General features: G+C 44.0%; 3 protein-coding genes across 4 annotated transcripts; 1 reads left to right on the plus strand and 2 right to left on the minus strand.

Moving 5' to 3' along the window:
• The first annotated feature begins 1,677 nt into the window (after positions 1-1,677).
• On the plus strand, positions 1,678-7,320 carry LOC115685415 (cellulose synthase-like protein D2). 2 transcript variants are annotated; one of them, XM_030610491.2, is made up of 4 exons: positions 1,678-2,060; positions 2,394-3,214; positions 3,935-4,745; positions 5,108-7,320. In XM_030610491.2, the coding sequence occupies exons 2-4, from the start codon at positions 2,448-2,450 to the stop codon at positions 6,869-6,871; spliced, it is 3,342 nt and encodes a 1,113-aa protein (XP_030466351.1). In that variant the 5' UTR covers positions 1,678-2,060; positions 2,394-2,447; the 3' UTR covers positions 6,872-7,320. The 2 variants fall into 2 exon arrangements, with proteins under 2 accessions (XP_030466351.1, XP_056160445.1); XM_056304470.1 differs by having other exon boundaries at positions 1,678-1,724.
• Positions 7,321-7,420: 100 nt separating this feature from the next.
• On the minus strand, positions 7,421-10,651 carry LOC115685416 (probable xyloglucan endotransglucosylase/hydrolase protein 30). The gene is made up of 4 exons (XM_030610492.2): positions 10,292-10,651; positions 10,078-10,178; positions 9,287-9,495; positions 7,421-8,140 (listed from the first exon to the last, which is right to left on the minus strand). The coding sequence occupies exons 1-4, from the start codon at positions 10,536-10,538 to the stop codon at positions 7,621-7,623; spliced, it is 1,077 nt and encodes a 358-aa protein (XP_030466352.2). The 5' UTR covers positions 10,539-10,651; the 3' UTR covers positions 7,421-7,620.
• A 2,354-nt stretch (positions 10,652-13,005) lies between these two features.
• Positions 13,006-17,050, minus strand: LOC115685457 (UV-B-induced protein At3g17800, chloroplastic). The gene is made up of 3 exons (XM_030610539.2): positions 16,790-17,050; positions 15,707-15,981; positions 13,006-14,021 (listed from the first exon to the last, which is right to left on the minus strand). The coding sequence occupies exons 1-3, from the start codon at positions 16,928-16,930 to the stop codon at positions 13,202-13,204; spliced, it is 1,236 nt and encodes a 411-aa protein (XP_030466399.1). The 5' UTR covers positions 16,931-17,050; the 3' UTR covers positions 13,006-13,201.
• Positions 17,051-18,391: the final 1,341 nt, after the last annotated feature.

Here is an 18,391-nt window from a genome sequence, read left to right on the forward strand (position 1 = left end):
TGACAAATTGTCAAAAAGGTTTAGGACTCTATTGATAAAATTAAAAGTTTATGACAGAATTGGCAAAAGTGCATTTACGACTTTTTTTGACAATTTTTATCCTCCTCCCTTGCTCGCTCAATCCTTATCTAGGCATGTAGTAGACGTGCGGTTGATTGATTCCGCAGCATTTTATCCATCTATAACGAAAAATAAAATCAGCGCGCAACATGTAAAATCTAATCCATTTGCGGTCTTCTATCTTAAAAACTCTATGGCATGATCCCATTACGCATACGATCGGGTCGCGCAAGCAAACAAAATCATTGATCAGGCAATTTGCGTGAAGCTTTTAATCCTAGAGCCGCCAATTGTATTGCGATCCGAGGAGGAAATGATCAACCAAAGTACATAAGAGTATCGAAACGCAATGAGTTAAACAACTCCCATAAAAGAGCCGCACCCTCGACAATTCCGTTGATCGAGCACATTCGTTTGACCGAGCACGAGAAGGGAAGAAAGGCGGCAAGCCGAGCCGGGTGGCACGATCGGTAAATACCCCGGCATCAGCGAGGGCATTTTCGGCACACCGGGACGGCGGGATTCCAGCAGCGTACGAGGAAAAAGGTAATGTGTCCGGTAATGAACAGCTCAACGTTCCCCGAGTTTTTTCACCTTTCCCTCGCGGGGGTCATCCTACGCGGCTAAAAGGAATTGCGAATAAAAATGGAAAAAAGGAAATTCGATTAATTCCAGCTCAGCGCGAGCGCGGACATTGAAATCGAAATCCACCGTCCGTTTAAGGAAGGGTCAATTTAGAAGGTTCAGATGCTGCTCGCTTCCCAAAAAGCATGCTCGTTAAGCATTGAATTTCGTTAGCCTTAGCCGGCTACCCTTTTCTCGTTCGGGTTTTTAGGTTTCTTACGGGGATTTTCCAAATTTGACGGCTTCTTATCTTCTTCCGTTTGGCAATGACAAGGATAATTTCACGATTTGAGTAGATTACAGGATATTGCCTCTTTATTGCGAGACGAGGGTACGGTGATCATTTACGATTCGGTGTACGGTGGCCCGGGTACTCTCGGGCATCACCGCCCAATACCCTTGTAAATGGAAAATGTATCGAATTCTATGTGAAACCGAGTTACGTGAATCCCGAAAGTTCAATAGTCCCCGATTCTGAAAACTCTTCTCTCCCACTTCACACCTCGGAATGTACCCTTATCTAATGCCGTATTGGGTGTCGTGCAAATTTTTTGGCCATCCTTATCTAATGTCACATGAGAAACTGGTGTTATCTTTTGGGATTACGTGAGGGATGATGCATGTTGGTGGTACGTTTTTCGTTTTACTAAACTAGCCATTGAAAAACGAGCGATTCGCGGTGATGGTCAGCCGGTTGCAGCGCGCGCACCATAGCGCGCCCCGCACCGTATGATTGCGCCGTTGCCGCGTGAGCAGCATCGGCGTCCCAGATTGGTTTCCTCCTCCCGTTTCCCTCCCTCGTGCGAAATCCCGGAATTGACCTCCGCGAGGCCCCTGATTTGCGGCCCTTCCACACGCGCGCTTCGTCTTCGTCTCCACCGAAATAAATTCAGTAGAGAACTCCGCAGAAAGTCTCCGGCTTTCGCTTTTCATCGCCTGCGCGGAAACATTCGCTCCGCTTAAGCTTCGCCATACGCGACAAACTCGTCGAGCTCCTGTGTTCGGCGAGGCCTGCTGCATTCTCCTTTATAAGCGAAGCGGTAAGCTCTGTTCTTCTTCGCCTTCCGCTTCGAGCTCGACGAGGGGAGGCACGAGCGCTCGAGGCTTTCGAGCTGTCGAGCGGGGGCGGAGGTGCGTTCGGTGCGTCCGATGATGTCAGTGGCGATGGGGAGTGGTTGTTCGTGGGAGGTTGGACTCGGTCCCGTGGCGGTGATGTGCGTTCGCTGATCACTTCCGTCTCGGGAAGATTTCAGACACACAGAGAGAGAGAGAGAGAGAGAGAGGGAGAGAGATTTGAAAATGTCCGACACGCGAGTGAAGCGTTGAGTCTGATGCCGTGGGGTCATTGGTTGATCAAACGGAGTCGTTGTATTTAGGTACGACTTTAGGCTAACTCTCTTGTCTCTCTCTCTCTCTCTCTCGCGGTGATTTGCATCTTCGTTGATCGAGTCCTGTTTGCTCTGCTGTCAGTCCAGAGAGAGAGAGAGAGAGAGAGAGAGAGAGATTTTGTGCGAAATTCTGCTTCCTCGTTCTCGTCATACGTATGCATTTTTGTACAGCTCTGTGTGTCCTATATGTATAGCAAAATCAAGTAGGTGACAGAGAGAGAGAGAGAGAGAGAGAGATCCGAAGCTTATCATCTGCGAGTCTTGCTTGCTTCGGATCGTCATGTGTGTATTCATCTTTCGATTTCCCTGACGAAATTTCAGGTTGGTCTGATTGTCACGCCCGCCCACAAGAGAACAGAGGAATTCATCGACGCAATGCCTTCCGATTCGCGCCGCACGAGGACACCGCCTGCGGTTCCCCAGTACAGCCACTACAGGGATGACCTGGACAGCGATCTGCAGAGCAGTGCGGATTTCGCTAACTACACGGTCCATATTCCCCCCACGCCCGATAACCAGCCGATGGAACTGTCCAAACTGCCATCCTCCAAGGAGCGGGTCGAGGATCAGTACGCCTCGAGCTCGCTGTTCACCGGCGGCTACAACCTCGCCACGCGGGCAAGCTTGAAGGAGAAGGTGATCGAGTCCGAAAGCAGCCATCCGCAGATGACTGGCGTGAACGGATCGGAGTGCGCGTTACCCGGGTGCGATGCCAGAGTAATGAGCGATGAGAGAGGCAATGATGTGGTGCCTTGCGAGTGCGGCTTCAAAATTTGCCGGGATTGTTACAAGGATGTGATGAGGAGCGGGGATGGGACTTGTCCCGGGTGTAAGGAGGCCTACGAAGGGAAGAATGCGGAGGTAATGAAGCTGGATAAATCACAGGCGTTGTCCAAGATGGAGAGGAGGCTGTCCATGATGAAGTCTGCTTCCTTCAATAGGAGTTCCGCCAATGAGTTTGATAATAATCAGTGGCTATTCGAAACTAAGGGGAGCTATGGATATGGAAGTGCTATGTGGCCAAAGGATGATGCGGATGGAAATTCTGACGGGTTTGGCGAGCCCGAAGATCTTAAAGACAAGCAATGGAGGCCGCTTACTCGCAAATTGTCAATATCAGCTGCCATTCTTAGTCCGTACAGGTGATTCATATTTCTAGCCCCTTAAAATTTCAATTTGCGCACCATATCCCAGTCCTGCTCACAAGTTCTGCATAGAAATCCTTGTTCATGAGCATTGAATTGCAGCTGAGGCATGTTATAATTTAGGAGAAAACTGACCCCCTAATGTTGTCTATCATCTCTTGATAAGTGGCGCCTAGTTCACCTAATCAAATTCCCCTAAATTCATGATCGGAAGGGCAACTCTTCTTCTGTAATGACCCATTGCATATTTGTCTTTGCAAGGCTTAGCTAGTTTGACTTTGAGAAAGACTTGAGAAAAAATTTTGAAGGCAGGATCAGGGCTATCAGAATTTGCTCTATGGCATGCATTTCAGATTACTTAATGCGAGATTAATCAGGTTAAATAGTTATAATTCCTGATGGTTTTATGGCAGGTGTATGTTAAAGAACATCAAATGAATCCTGCTCTCCTGAAATATCACTGTGATAATGCGTCTGTTGTTCTTCGTAACAACTTCGATATTCCTATAACACCTATGGACACGTTAACCAGGAATTTGTGCATCTCCCTCTGTGATAATTCATATGTTGATCAGGGTGGCTTAAGAGTATTATTGTTGTAGCGTAACATTGATCCCGGTGAACTTTGTTTGATATTTCATCTGAGATATAGCACGATCTTATCTTTAGCATGTCAATTTCCAGTTAACACATTTTCAATCCTCCATACTCTTTTAGGCTCCTAATCCTCGCAAGAATGGCCGTTCTTGGATTATTCTTGGCATGGAGGGTCATGCACCCCAATGACGATGCGTTGTGGTTATGGGGGATGTCCGTGGTTTGTGAAATCTGGTTCGCATTCTCTTGGCTACTTGACCAGCTTCCGAAGCTCTGTCCCATCGATCGCGTTACTGACCTAGATGTTCTAAAGAGGAAATTTGAAACACCTAATCAGGGCAATCCTACTGGGAGGTCTGATCTTCCAGGCATAGATATCTTTGTCTCTACTGCAGATCCAGACAAAGAACCTCCACTTGTGACTGCAAATACCATTCTATCCATTTTGGCAGCCGATTATCCGGTCGAAAAGCTTTCCTGCTATGTTTCTGATGATGGGGGAGCACTACTAACATTTGAAGCCATGGCCGAAGCTGCTAGTTTTGCCAACTTGTGGGTGCCATTTTGCCGGAAGCACGATATAGAGCCAAGAAATCCCGATTCCTATTTTAATCTGACGAGAGATCCGTACAAGAACAAAGTCCGGCCAGACTTTGTCAGAGACCGCAGGAGGATTAAGCGAGAGTATGATGAGTTTAAGGTTCGAATAAATGGTCTTGGTGACTCTATTCGGCGACGTTCAGAGGCTTTTAATGCTCGAGAGGAGATCAAGGCTTTGAAGAAGCAGAGAGAGAATGCTATTATTGATGATGAGGTGGAAAATGTGAAGATCCCAAAAGCTACTTGGATGGCCGATGGAACCCATTGGCCTGGCACTTGGACAGTTACTGCGCCCGAACACTCCCGAGGTGATCATGCTAGCATTATTCAGGTAAAAATCTGATTCATTTTCTGATTATTATGCTGTTCTTTACAAGTGTTCAAAAGTTCAAATTTCTAGATGGTTCATGTCTAGTTTAGACGTTTTAATGAGACTTTTACGCCGTTATAAATTTTTGTTGATTCTTTGCTAGTCTCGCTTCACTTTTTTGTGAACACTTGGATCATCATCAAGTTTATTAAATTACTTGCCCACTGTACTCTGTCACTTGAATATATTTTTTGTGTAAAACTGTTGCTTTGAAAGTTTTTCCTGGAAACCACCTGGATTGCTTTAACACATACCTTTCTGGTGGCCCTTTTGATCTATAATCGTAACTAGATGTGCTCATCAGATGGATTACGTTGATTCAGGTGATGTTGAAGCCTCCGAGTGATGAACCACTTAAAGGTACAGAAGCTGATTCCAGGTTTATGGATCTAACTGAAGTAGACATTCGTCTTCCCCTGTTGGTGTATGTTTCCCGGGAAAAGCGACCTGGTTATGACCACAACAAGAAGGCTGGGGCCATGAATGCTCTTGTTCGAGCCTCAGCGATAATGTCCAATGGCCCCTTTATTCTTAACCTTGACTGTGACCACTACATCTACAACTCAGAAGCACTGAGAGAAGGTATATGCTTCATGATGGATCGTGGTGGGGACAGAATTTGCTATGTTCAGTTTCCTCAGAGGTTTGAAGGCATTGACCCATCCGATCGCTATGCCAACCACAATACGGTTTTCTTTGATGTGAACATGCGTGCTCTCGATGGCATTCAAGGCCCAGTCTATGTAGGTACCGGATGTCTATTTCGTAGGATTGCACTTTATGGGTTCGACCCACCTCGGAGGAAAGAACGCAGTACTTGTTGCAGTCACTTCTTTGCCCGTCGCAGGAAAGCTGCATCTGTTGCCTCTGCCCCTGAAATTTCGCGAGAAAACCATTCACTTAGAATGGAAGACGCTGAAAATGAAGAAATGACCACTGCGCTGATTCCTAAGAAGTTCGGGAATTCATATATGCTCATTGATTCCATACCTGTAGCTGAGTTCCAAGGCCGACCCCTTGCTGACCATCCATCTGTGAAACATGGACGGCCTCCTGGTGCTCTTACTATTCCTCGACAGCTTCTTGATGCGTCAACAGTTGCAGAGGCAATAAGTGCCATCTCATGCTGGTACGAAGATAAAACTGAGTGGGGTGACCGAGTAGGGTGGATTTACGGATCCGTCACAGAGGATGTCGTGACAGGGTACAGGATGCACAATAGAGGATGGAGATCCATATACTGCGTGACCAAGAGAGATGCTTTCCGCGGGACCGCGCCCATCAATCTCACCGATCGGCTTCATCAAGTCCTGCGGTGGGCAACAGGCTCGGTGGAGATATTCTTCTCTCGCAACAATGCCATAATGGCCAGCGGCAGGATGAAGTTCCTTCAGAGGATTGCTTACCTCAATGTGGGAATTTACCCATTCACTTCCTTCTTTCTCATTGTCTACTGCTTTCTCCCCGCGCTCTCTCTGTTCACTGGGAAGTTCATTGTGCAATCGCTCAATGTAGCCTTCCTTACTTACCTGCTATCGATCACCGTGACTCTCTGCCTTCTTGCATTGCTTGAGATAAAATGGTCCGGTGTCACGCTGGAAGAATGGTGGAGAAACGAGCAATTCTGGTTGATCGGCGGCACGAGCGCCCATCTTGCTGCTGTGTTGCAGGGGCTCCTGAAGGTGATTGCCGGGATCGAGATTTCGTTCACCCTGACATCAAAATCGTCAGGCGACGACAACGACGACGAGTTTGCGGACCTCTACATCTTCAAATGGACAGCCCTGATGATACCGCCGATCACAATCATATTCACCAATCTGATTGCGATCGCCGTGGCCTTTTCTCGAACCATCTATAGCACGTCCCCGCAATGGAGCGAACTAATAGGCGGCGTGTTCTTCAGCCTCTGGGTCTTGATGCACTTATATCCTTTTGCGAAAGGACTCATGGGAAGGCGAGGAAGAACGCCGACCATAGTGTATGTCTGGTCAGGTCTTCTAGCGATCACCATCTCCCTCCTCTGGGTGGCTATCGATCCACCATCGAATAACTCTCAAATCGGGGGATCGTTCCAGTTCCCGTAGTCTTAACTTCGCAGCTCGTTGGGGAAGATACACAAGACGGCACAGCTCGGCATGATCGTCGAATATCATTGTTTACCCTTAAGATGTAGGGTGGTTTTATAGTTCTCTTTGCTAGCTTCTAGCATTCATTCTTGCATTCATTCATTAAACAGCCATACGTACTCTATAGCCTCTACAGTTTACCAACCACCCAGAAATAGGCCTCTCTTTTTTTCTTCTCTGTGTTTACAGGGTGTTATACCTGTGATGCGTCAGTTTCTTGTATATCGATTCAGAAAATAAACGACATCTTTCTTAGAAGCGTGACTTCTTTGTCGAGTAAGTTCGTTGGTTCTTCGGAACATGAAGTCGAATCGTTTTTCTCGTTCCGGAGTAAACCGATGCGTAATTCAATTCCTTACTCGATACATTCGAACAAGAACTCAATTTTATCTAATGAGATTCGACAACAGACATATTGACAATGCTCATCTGATCTTGTGAAGGTGACTTTGTTTGATTACACGACCATACCAGCAAATTTTCTGAGTCTGACCACAACTCCAAGCATTTATCAACATAATAAACATTGAGATGATGATCAATGTTTAATTGGATTATTCAAGCCATGTGAAAATTCCCCCTCGTGTTATCTGCTTGTAGCCACAAAAATCAGAAAGGCAAAAAATCTTGACCAACCCAATAGAAGGGGGAAGAAAGAAAATGAGATGTAAAAGTCTAGGCACATGTAATTACAGCTAATGATCAAACTACATCACGGGCTGCTCCACCGACCCCGACACCACGGGGGTCTGCCCCCTCCGCCGTGACCGCCGCTTGTGGCTGCCGCCGAACTTGAGCCGCCCAGTGTCCTTGAACCGCTCCTTCTCCGACGGGAGGATCACGCACTCCGGCGGTGGGATCGCGTATCGGACAGTGTCGTAGCAGTAGGAGTAGTACATGTAGCTCTGCCGGAACCGCCGCATGGCCACGCGCCGCTGCGAAGTGACGGCAGAGAAGTCCTGGGCCTCGAGGAGGGCGAGCTTCTCGTAGCAGTGGCCGGCTGGGTACTGGTCGATGGGGTCGACGGGGCAGCCCTGGAGGACGAGGTCCTTGAACTCGGCCACAAAGGGGGCGTACTTGTAGTTGACCTTGTAGCGGCCGCCAGAGGTGGCCCAGTCGGAGGCGTCCCAGATGGTGGCGTACAGGGCCATCGGTTTCGCCGGGTAGTCGCCGCCCATGGCGTCGTTCCGGATTATCTCTCTGATGGGCACTTCATCCACGTAAAATCTGTGCCCAAAAACACATCACGCAGATCAGTATACAGTATAATCTGATGTAACTTAAGGGAGTAAAACTCAAGGTAAATCGAAAAATGCATGTTAAGCTTTTCATATTCCTTACTTAACATTTCATAATACAAAAAATGAAAGGTCCTAAAGTCAAAGTTTGTCATTGTCTAGAGACCGAAATTTTTCCTAATGTAATCTTGCGCGCCATTCTCGAGGATTGAAGATTGCGGCATTTTGAAGAAAGATGTGCGAGATAGAGAGCAGAATTCAAGCAATGATTCTCGCATTCCTACACGGGACACAAAAAAGGAAAAATTAGGTGCTCTCCTTTCTTTTTCAATTTCCTAGGAGTGTAGTAGAACAACGGTCAAGCTGTCTAATGCTTCGTTCTTAAGGCAAGAGAGCTAACATCATGTGGACCGACCGAGAAAAGAATCGACATGGGGTGTCCCAGCTCTTTTTAGAATAGAGTATTGCTCTTCGAAACCAAATCAATCATTCATGGACATCTAATTTTTATATTTGCAAAGACGATAATGTCAAGAAGCTAGATTACTATCAATGCGATGACTGAGTTGGATTACTAATTCGAAGTGGTTCGTATATGATAGTTTATATCACACTAAATTGAAATTGTTTGCACACGTTTGAATGCATGAACTCGGTATAACTAAGACCAATTCTGGCTCTAAAACTAAAACGACCGGGTCAACTTTGCCATATATCTCCAAGAAGCTAATCCCTTTCAAAGGGTTTCTCGCAACTTAGCCTAAAGATCGGCCATAAAAAAAGGATTAAACATAGTCCGAATTGTTCCGGTCAATATTCAACTGATCTCTCATGGTCGCCGAACGAGAATGACTTAGCTATTAGACGCCCGACCTGATGACACGACATCGGATTGAGGCGGGGTCGACGTACACGCGGTCCGGGCTTAAAGCTCTTCCGAGAGAAGAGACGGGTGCTAGCGACGAGCTCTCGGCTCCGATTAATGATTCGACTCGCTATCGACATCCTCCTACTCGTAGTTAACACTCATTACACGAACAGGTAGAGAGACATACCGCGTCGAGGACCCAAAATTAGGACATGAAGACAGCAAAGAAGAGGCAAAAAGAATGGAGGAGAAAAGCAAGCAGCTCACATGATGTTGTTGGTGGTCCAAAGGATGCTGTAGCGATGGAACTCCTTGGTGGGATCGAACCAGAGCGTGTACCGCTCCTCCCTCCCTCGGCTCGTGCTCCCGTTCCCGTACACGTTGGTCTGGAACCTCCATTTCTTCCCCCTCAAGTTCCCCAGAAACTCTATGTCCAGCTCGTCGTGGGTCTTCTCGAACACGTCGCCGTTCGATGTCTGCGCATCACTTTGTTCGTGATCATTCATAATCATTGAGAAACGTACATATCATCTTTTGGGTTTTCATACATATCCCATGCATGAGGAAGTGATCGACTAGAATAAGCTCATCTCTATGTAAAGATATATTAGCGGAAAACATAGAAAACGAGTCGCGTGATAGGTTTTACCTTCGACTATCCTTGCTTACCATTTTAATACCGCAAACGAAATAAACTTAGGTCTTCGTTTCCATTTACATCATTTGGATTGATTAGCATCGCTCCCCAATCAAATCCTACAATTCGGTCCATCAATCAAATGGTTCGCTTTTTAATTTATATTCGAAGTATTCTCTTTCTCTCTCTCTCTCTCTCTCGAACAAACTTACCAATTCCTAGAATTCTGCTAACGACGCTTCGTGTTTTCATGCATGACAAGACAACCCCACGAAGCGTGAGATCATTTCTTCACGTGTAATGACATCCGACTAAAACCATGCATCCAACATGTATAATTTCCCCAGTCACTTTGTAAACGTGCCGGAAATCAGAAACGCATTCGACGATCATGAAACTAAATCCCCTTGTTTTTACTCACATAAAACGCGACGACAACACCAGCCGTGTAATCCGATGGCAGCTTAATCTTCGCGCTGAAGAAGCCATACTTGTAGAGATTGGAGGAGATGAAACCGGAACCTGCAAAAAAAACAAAAGAATCATTCTTTTTTAACATACGCATATCGATCATTTGAATATGTGCGTGTGCACGCACGTACGCAGATGTAGAGATACGTGGGCGTGAGGCATACCGGAGAAGCGGTCGAGGAGGAGGCGGACACTCTTGCCGTTGGCGGAGCGGATGACGTTGCCGTTGCCGTCGCCGAAGAGAGGAGCGTAGGCCTCGTCGAAGGAGATGGGGACGACGTCGAAGGCCGCGGCGGCATTGGCGACACAGAAGAGAAGCGTAAGAAGAACAATCAAGAACGATGATGATGAAGATGATGAAGAAGATGAAGTCGTAACCGAGAGAGGGATTAGGCGACGCAAAGGATCCATAAAATTTCTTTTGTGTTGGCCAAAAGTTTCTTCGTTCTCTCTCCTCCACCTCTTTTTCTTTCTTGCTTTTTCCTGCCGTGATTAGTTTGCATATATAGCATTACCTATCAACCACGTCATTACACATATTTTTTGCAATCGAGAGAGAGAGAGAGAGAGAGATGGAAATGGTGTGCGATAGTGACCTTGTTAAGAGGAGTAAATCAAGGATTTGCCACTGTGGGTATTTAGGGTTTTTTTTTCCTTTGTGGGGTGTCCATGGTTGTTGATGATTGTGATTTTATTTATGAGCAACTACTATTGTTGGTACATACATTATTGATTCTCTCTATATATCCTAAGGATAACATTATGTACTTCTAAATGAATTTGTCATATTCAAGTAAGATATATATAATATATATGTATATATATGACATCATTGTATATTAATCTGTGTGTTTACAATTATTTAGAACGAGACATAGATAGATAACTGTATTGTCTCTTGATTGGGGCAACAGGGTACGAGTGATTCTTGTTTTGGCATGTAATTTATCTTGATAAAAAGTTTAGAACTAAATTAATTGTAGGTCGTGTAAATGACATGTTCAAACTAATTCTGGAACATTAGAGAGATGATCGAGCTGTTGCTACTAGGTTCTAATGGGAATTTACCAAAAGATGATACAAATCCGCCCCCACAACCCGATTTCGACCAAAAACCTCCCACCAACATATTTAAAACGATGTGCAAGTAATCCATTCAGACAAAATACTCATCTTAGTTTGAATAACTCCAACGAGAAAAGGGGTTGTGGACTTGGTCCGGCCAGATTAGGCAACGAAGTGGTTATATACGCAAGGTCCCATCAATTCAATTAATGCTTTCTTTTTTATCTGAGATGAGTATAGTCAGTTCGAAGATGAAGGGATCTTTCGCTTCTGCACGTAAGGAAGCTCACTCGAGGCCACAGCAAAGCACAATTTTAGAACTCTGCTTGTGCTTTGTCCTTATATTGAACCTAGACAATCCATGCTTGTATTATATTGGTCATTACAGTGCCCTTCCTTGCTTCCTAGAATCATTTTCTCTCCACCCAATTGGATTCTTATTCGATCTGATATGAATTGAGGGATTAGTTCCACCTAACTCCAGCATGGAAAAGCTTTGGAACTTCTTCTTTCATTTCTCACCAAATGGGATAAAGATAAGGTTATTTGATAATCATTTTTTGTGGGGTGAGCTCACAAGCGAAGCCCCTATCATCTTTGTGTTAACATTTTCCTAAACATAAGGACCTTTCAATAGTAGCTAGATGTCGCCATCGATCTCGATGACTCATAATTAAGATAAGTCTTCCCAGGAAAAGCTTCAAGATAAATGAACAAAGCATAAAGCCGATGTATGCATGTGTCCAAAGGGAGGGCCTCCCATGTTGCGTTGTTTTCAGGGGTCAATTTCATGATGTCACGACATGATGAATCATCGATAAACCATGTGAGCAAGCAAAGGAGAAAGTCAATGAGTGAATTATTATGCATGGTATGGCCAAAGACGAATGATGATGCACACGCACTCAGATTAGAGGGAGCCAATACTAAGCATAAGCAAGCACTTTGAATCACTCCAAACAATGATTAAGATGAATTCCTTGTCAAAAATCCATTCGTTTCGCGAAAAATGAACGATTTTGAAAATATCGACAACAATTTACATCTATAAATTTTATAGGTAATGAAAGCATTACTCGTTTATTCATTTTTATAAGCGATACAAGTAATTATTTTTATGAAAATGCTTTCCAGATCATTCATTTTCCACGAATGGAGTCAAGATAGCAACTAGCTCGCTCTCTAGCGTTGACTATGGCACCAAAAGGGTTCTCCAGAACAAGATTGCCAAATTCCTTCATGACAATAATGATTGGGTTTGGTTCAATGATAATCAAGAATTTGGTAAAACGGGTGGCAGTAGGTGGGCATTATTGTCCACATCTAAAAATTGGGGGGGCAAAAACAAGTGAGAGGCGCTTTGAGAGGGCTGGTTAGGTAATATCAAAGTGAACACAGGGGCATTAGGGGAAATAAAAGGAAGTTTGAGCTGGTTTTTAAATTAATCAGTTCTATTACGGTAAAGGAAAAGTTCATTAAGTCCGGTCTGTAGGCGGAAGGACCGTGACCTACAATCACGGCGACGTATTTAATGCCACGCTGTGATTACAGGCTTTGCCAATGTTACTCAGACTGACACTAGTAAGGATAACTAGATATAGCCAACGGGTTACCTCAATATAGAAACGTATTGAGCTGGAAGGTTTGCCTAACACTCAATAGTGATGTGGCAGTGGCAATGGCAATGGCAATGGCAATGGCAAAAAGATGAGAACAGATGGGTTTTTCACAAGAGATATGCTCATGAATCAGCACTAGACAATTGATTTAGGCCGGCGAAGACAAAGCTACCGCCCTGTCGATTGGCACGGTCGGCAACAATCTGAAGTATCGTCTCGCTTTAGGGTGTAATGGAACCCGGGTCCGAAATCACATACCATATCTGTATATCAATATGAGCACATTGTTTGATGATTTGATGCACTATGAACAACCTAAGAGAAACATGTGAGGAAGATTACCCTTTTGTACAGCTCCCAAGAACATCTACTCTTCCAAAAAAAAAGTCTCTAGCTTTTCACAAATTGGTACTTGGACTCGACGTAGTTTTCCGTGTCCCACAGGAACGATCCGAAGGCTACTGCCTCCAAAATCAGCATCGTCAACCCGGAGAACGCAAGGGAGACAACTTCGTCGCTCGACGTGTCGATGGAACCATCCTCCGCGACCCTTATATCAGGCCTCCCGAACAATGCTTGTGTCTGCTTCTCAATTAAGGAAATAGCCTCCTTGGATCTTATGGTCGCATATCGCTGAAGAGTCTCCGGATCCAAGTACATCACGTACGATCGGAGTCTATATACTTTGCCTTCTTCAGAATCCATGAAACCACCTCCGTCACCATCGCTACCATCATCAGGTGGAATTCTGATCAAAGAATCTGGATCCCAAAATGGGCTTGTCGGTATTGGATCCTTCGACCTCCCCCGATTCTCAGTATATCCCTCAGGAAGAGTGTTCATGGTCCTTTCAAGTTGAAATCGCTCGTCCACTCTTCTAAGGAAATACCCGTACATTATAGAAGCAGCGTACAGTTTTCCAAGTTTGATTTTGCTACTCTGTATAATGGTATCCAGGGGTCCCACGACCCGGTCTCCAGCCACAAGGGATAAGTGGCTCTGTATCATTTCAAAAGCTTCGGAAGAATGGACAGACTCGAGCTTCTCTTCTTGGTTAGGCCAAAGATCCACACGACCTGCGGGATCAGATGTTGCTGTAACCTTTGGGATCATTGAGATGTCATTCTCTACAAATCTCTGCACAATCAAGCAGTATATTATCTCTTCCAGTGTTTTGCGCCTCTCCTTCTCCTTGACCTCAGCAATTCTCCTGTGCAAGAAAAAGGGTCACATTAGACAGATCATCCAGCAAAGAACAGCTGGATCGAAACGTTGGAAACGAAAATTGCATTGGTATTATCTTTTGAACCAATTGAGCAAAAAAGAAGCTCCAAGTATTTAAATGACCACCACTTCATTATGTTAGGCTCCACTTGAAGAAAGATACGCCAAAAGCTAGATCATCAAAAGTTAAATTTGAGTGTGAATGGTTTTCGTTAAGATTTAACAGTTCAAGATCGAGCGGATTATATTTTACATCTCAACACTCTCCCTTATGCAAAGGCCAATAAGATCACGAAGGCTTGAAGTGTACAAACACGAGATGCATAAAGAAAGCAAAGCCACAGTTGTGCAGACAAGGGTCATAAAGAATCCAATCCAACCCGACATGTATGGCTCTTATACCATGATAAACTCGAAAAACTAAAGCTACGAGAGAAAGAGGCAAATCATATTTTAATCTGAAAGTAAATGAGGAAGAAAATAACATGCGAAACAGGGTAAAAAGAAAAGCACAAGAATCCACCGCATTGTAATCATTTGCCCAGCATAGGAAGGGGAATATACTTACTAAGATAAAGGCACTCAAGTAGATGTGTCCATCATGTCAAACTTTCTATACTTCCCCAGAAGTGAAATAACTAAGGTCTTGGCCTTTCAATTCTTCATAAAAATCTGACAAAACTCCATGAACTTTCATATATTTCCGCTACCTGTTCTGGTATCGGCTCAATTTTGTCCATTCTGGATTGGACTCATAAGTCAATGCGCCACAATGCAATGTGCCCAAGCGCATCAATAATAACAACTTAACTATGCTCCCTAAAATACCAAAAAACTGGACCCCATCAATTTTACAATAATGACCAGTCTTACTGACTATGGAGCAGGTCTCCAGGTTTGAATGAGGTCAATATGTTTCAAGGCACAGCATTAGATATAAATATCATTATTGATATGGAGTGCTTTATCATAGCTCTCATCACTTTCACTTAATGATCAACCCCTAATTTAGCATAGAATGAAAACATTCATCATTTTAAGCACCAAAAGACACATTCTAGACTATTTGTAAAATTTCAAGATACATAAAGTTATGAAAGAACTGTCAACTAAAGAAGGAGGTGGCTAACTCAAATTAAGAGGCGATCAAACCACAACAGCTAAATCAAACAAGCTGACTACAATATACCCAAACACAACAGGTGTCCTCTATTGTGGCTATTACCAGGCCAAAGCCAAATGTGGGCCACTATGACTAAGCATGCCTGGGTTACTTTTCAATTGTTTGCTTTGTCTCTCAGACGATCAGCACCGAGCAATATTAACAAGTTGGTGAATTATAACATTGAACTATCTTCAAACAAAGATCTGCAGTTGCTTATGACCAAAACCAAACTATAATCAGATAAAACAAGACAACAATGACGTGAACTGATTTTGCAAAGGCTACGCCAGTATCCTTATTCTTCCCTCAGTGTCAAGTTTTGATAGTATCAGATCAATAATGTTCAAACCACTTCACTTTCCAAGTCAGAGAGCCCATGGCAAAGCCAAATTTCAAGCTGCAGACCTTATGGTTCTTAATAGCCGAACGAAAAGAAACGACTACAAATTCAAGTGAAGAAAACTAGTAAGTAGAAGGAGAGTGGGGACAAAGACAGAACCACATACTGGTAGAGTAGATCTGCTGATGCAGGATTCTTTTCTTTTTCAGCATCTCTTTCACTTTGGAGGTTCTCAAGCTGCTGGTCAGCAGCAGCTAAAAGTAAATGTGGATGATTTTGGAGTATTTGTGCCAAAAGCTGTCCGATCGGAGACTCAAATGTTAGAGGCGCAACCGGGACTAGGTTGTCACTTAAATCCCCAGAGGCTCTAATCATTGAGCCTCTTGCTCGATACTTTCCCCGCCCATTTCCTAATGTCTGGATAGCAAAAGAGCGGCATCTCTAGAAAAGACAACACTTTGTGAGGAACACGTACATTATGCTAGACATTTCAGGGTTCAGTGAATGCAACATATGCATCCACTACTAAAACACCAGTCAACATATAAAAGCAAGCAGATGGACATATCATGCTCCATTATTCACTTTCCCCAAAGTCCAACCCCAACCTGTTCCCGAAAAGCACAACAGGACCTATATGAAGTGTATCAACAAATAATAATTGTTCTATACAATTGCAAACCCCACTTGCAACCCAACAATAACAAGGGCAAGCGTGAGGCCTCATACTCTCTCCATCATATCGACATATTCCACTTTCAAGAAGCTAGCAGACTGTCAACATGCAGCATTCATATCATCGAGAACGATGCCAGGAGTACAAAGAGTTTATGCTAACGGTTGCTCACAAATGCTATGGCAAACTCATGTTGTTGGGTTCTTGAATATGCCCCACTTGTTTAAATGGCCGTTTAGAGTTTTGTGACGTCGCTACACAAAACCAATGTCACAAGAAGTTCTTCCTGCCCACGGCACTACTATGACTCCATCTCCAAAAGCTACCACTTATCACACCATCCAAAATGACCCACAACAGAAGCATCAACTACGTCCCACACAGAAGCTCCAATTTGACTAGCCGGTTGCACCATCGGGCCAGCGTAATCTAGCAACCTCCCACAACGACACGAGCAACGAAACGGGGGAATTCACTCGATTGAGCGCACGCCCCTCTCGCAAAGCATCAAACCAAGGGACACCCATTAGAACATTTTCGACCTGCTCGACCATACAGGGAGAAAGTGCACACCTTGACGAAACCACCAGAGAGGAAGAACTTAGAGTCCGAGAAATTGTGGAAATGCCTAAGCTCGGAAGGGGACTTGTGGGTTCCACCCGATGCCGACGGAATGCTCATCAACACGTCGTTCGTCGCGCCCAAAATCTGCATCTTCCCCCCTCGAAAATTCTCGCGTCGCTGAGGGGCGAAGCACGCACGACCGGGCACAGAGAGAGAGAGAGAGAGGATGTCGGAGGAGGTTGTACAGTAGAAGAGTGTGGTCGAAGCAGTTTGCTTCCGTTGATTTTTTTTTTGATATTTTCCTCCTCTCCTCTTTCTTTTTTCCTTAATAAAAAGACCTTTTTTATTTTTATTTTCAGGAGCAACACAGCTCTAGGAAGCCACGAAATTGATATATTTAAATTAAGGGAAAATGACACAAAATGGTTCCTGAACTTTTGTCCGATGTGTAATGCGATCCCTAAACTTTCAATTTGTTCAACGTACTTTGCTCCCAATTTGCAATGTGATCCCCGAACTTATAATTTTGTTCAACGTAACTCCTGAAATTTTGGAACATATTCAATTTAGTCCTCGCACTTTATGAAAATGTTCAATATTGTCTCTGAACTTAAATTAATGGAAGAGAAATATTGAACATTTTCATTAAATGCATGAACTAAATTGACTTCCAGTGATTACATTGAACAAAATTATAAGTTCAAGGGCTACATTGCTTATTGAGATAAAGTTCAGGAACCACATTGAACAAACTAAAAGTTTATGCACCATATTGCACATTGAACTAAAATTCAGGGATCATTTGAAGCGATGAATTATAAGTGAATATTTCTGAAAGGCGAATTGTATTTAATACATAATGAGAATATATCATATAACTTAGATTACTAATATAATAAATTAATCTCAATATATTGAACAGTATTCTATTTTTAATCGCTCTCACGAAAAAAAAAAATTGTCCTAAAGTGATTTCCATATTAACCATGTTCTTCTTTCTTACATCAGTGAAAGTGATCAGAAATCACAAAACATTCGTATGATCAAAGAGTGATTTACAATGCATTTTTCATTGATTCCACGTTAGAATGAGCACAATTATGACAGATTGCAACCATGAAGAAGGATGACTCGAGCTGCATCAAGAAAGTTGGCCATGAGAACTTTCACCTTTCCACCGGCGGAAGGCCAAATCTTCCCCTTGTCTTGTTCTTTCCATGGTGGCTCGGGACATTCTTACTCCATCGGCGTTAACTGTATCATCCGAGGCGACTTTCAGGAGGGCTGGCCAAATCATCGAGGACAACAAGCAAATTTCGTTCGATAAGAATCTGGAGATGATTGTGGTCTATATATCTTGGTTAATGGAAAATTCTGACGCCGGAGGAACATGCTTAAGTTGAGGCATCGAAGGAGGACGACACCATCTCGTCCTATTTCATGGTGATGGAGGGAGCGGCCTACGGCATTGAGATCTGTATTTTCTTGCAAGATGTGTTTGTCTGGGTGCTATGTAGGTGCACTTGTTTGTATCTTTGTGATGAGAAGATGTAATTGATCCGTCTGGTTTAATGTGGTGTTCTAATTTATTAAGTCGTAATCTTTTATTGA

This window comes from Syzygium oleosum, unplaced genomic scaffold, assembly GCF_021117445.2.
Source record: "Syzygium oleosum isolate NSW1041296 unplaced genomic scaffold, Sole_v2.1 Sole_v2.32, whole genome shotgun sequence".
NCBI classification, from domain to species: Eukaryota; Viridiplantae; Streptophyta; class Magnoliopsida; order Myrtales; family Myrtaceae; genus Syzygium; species Syzygium oleosum.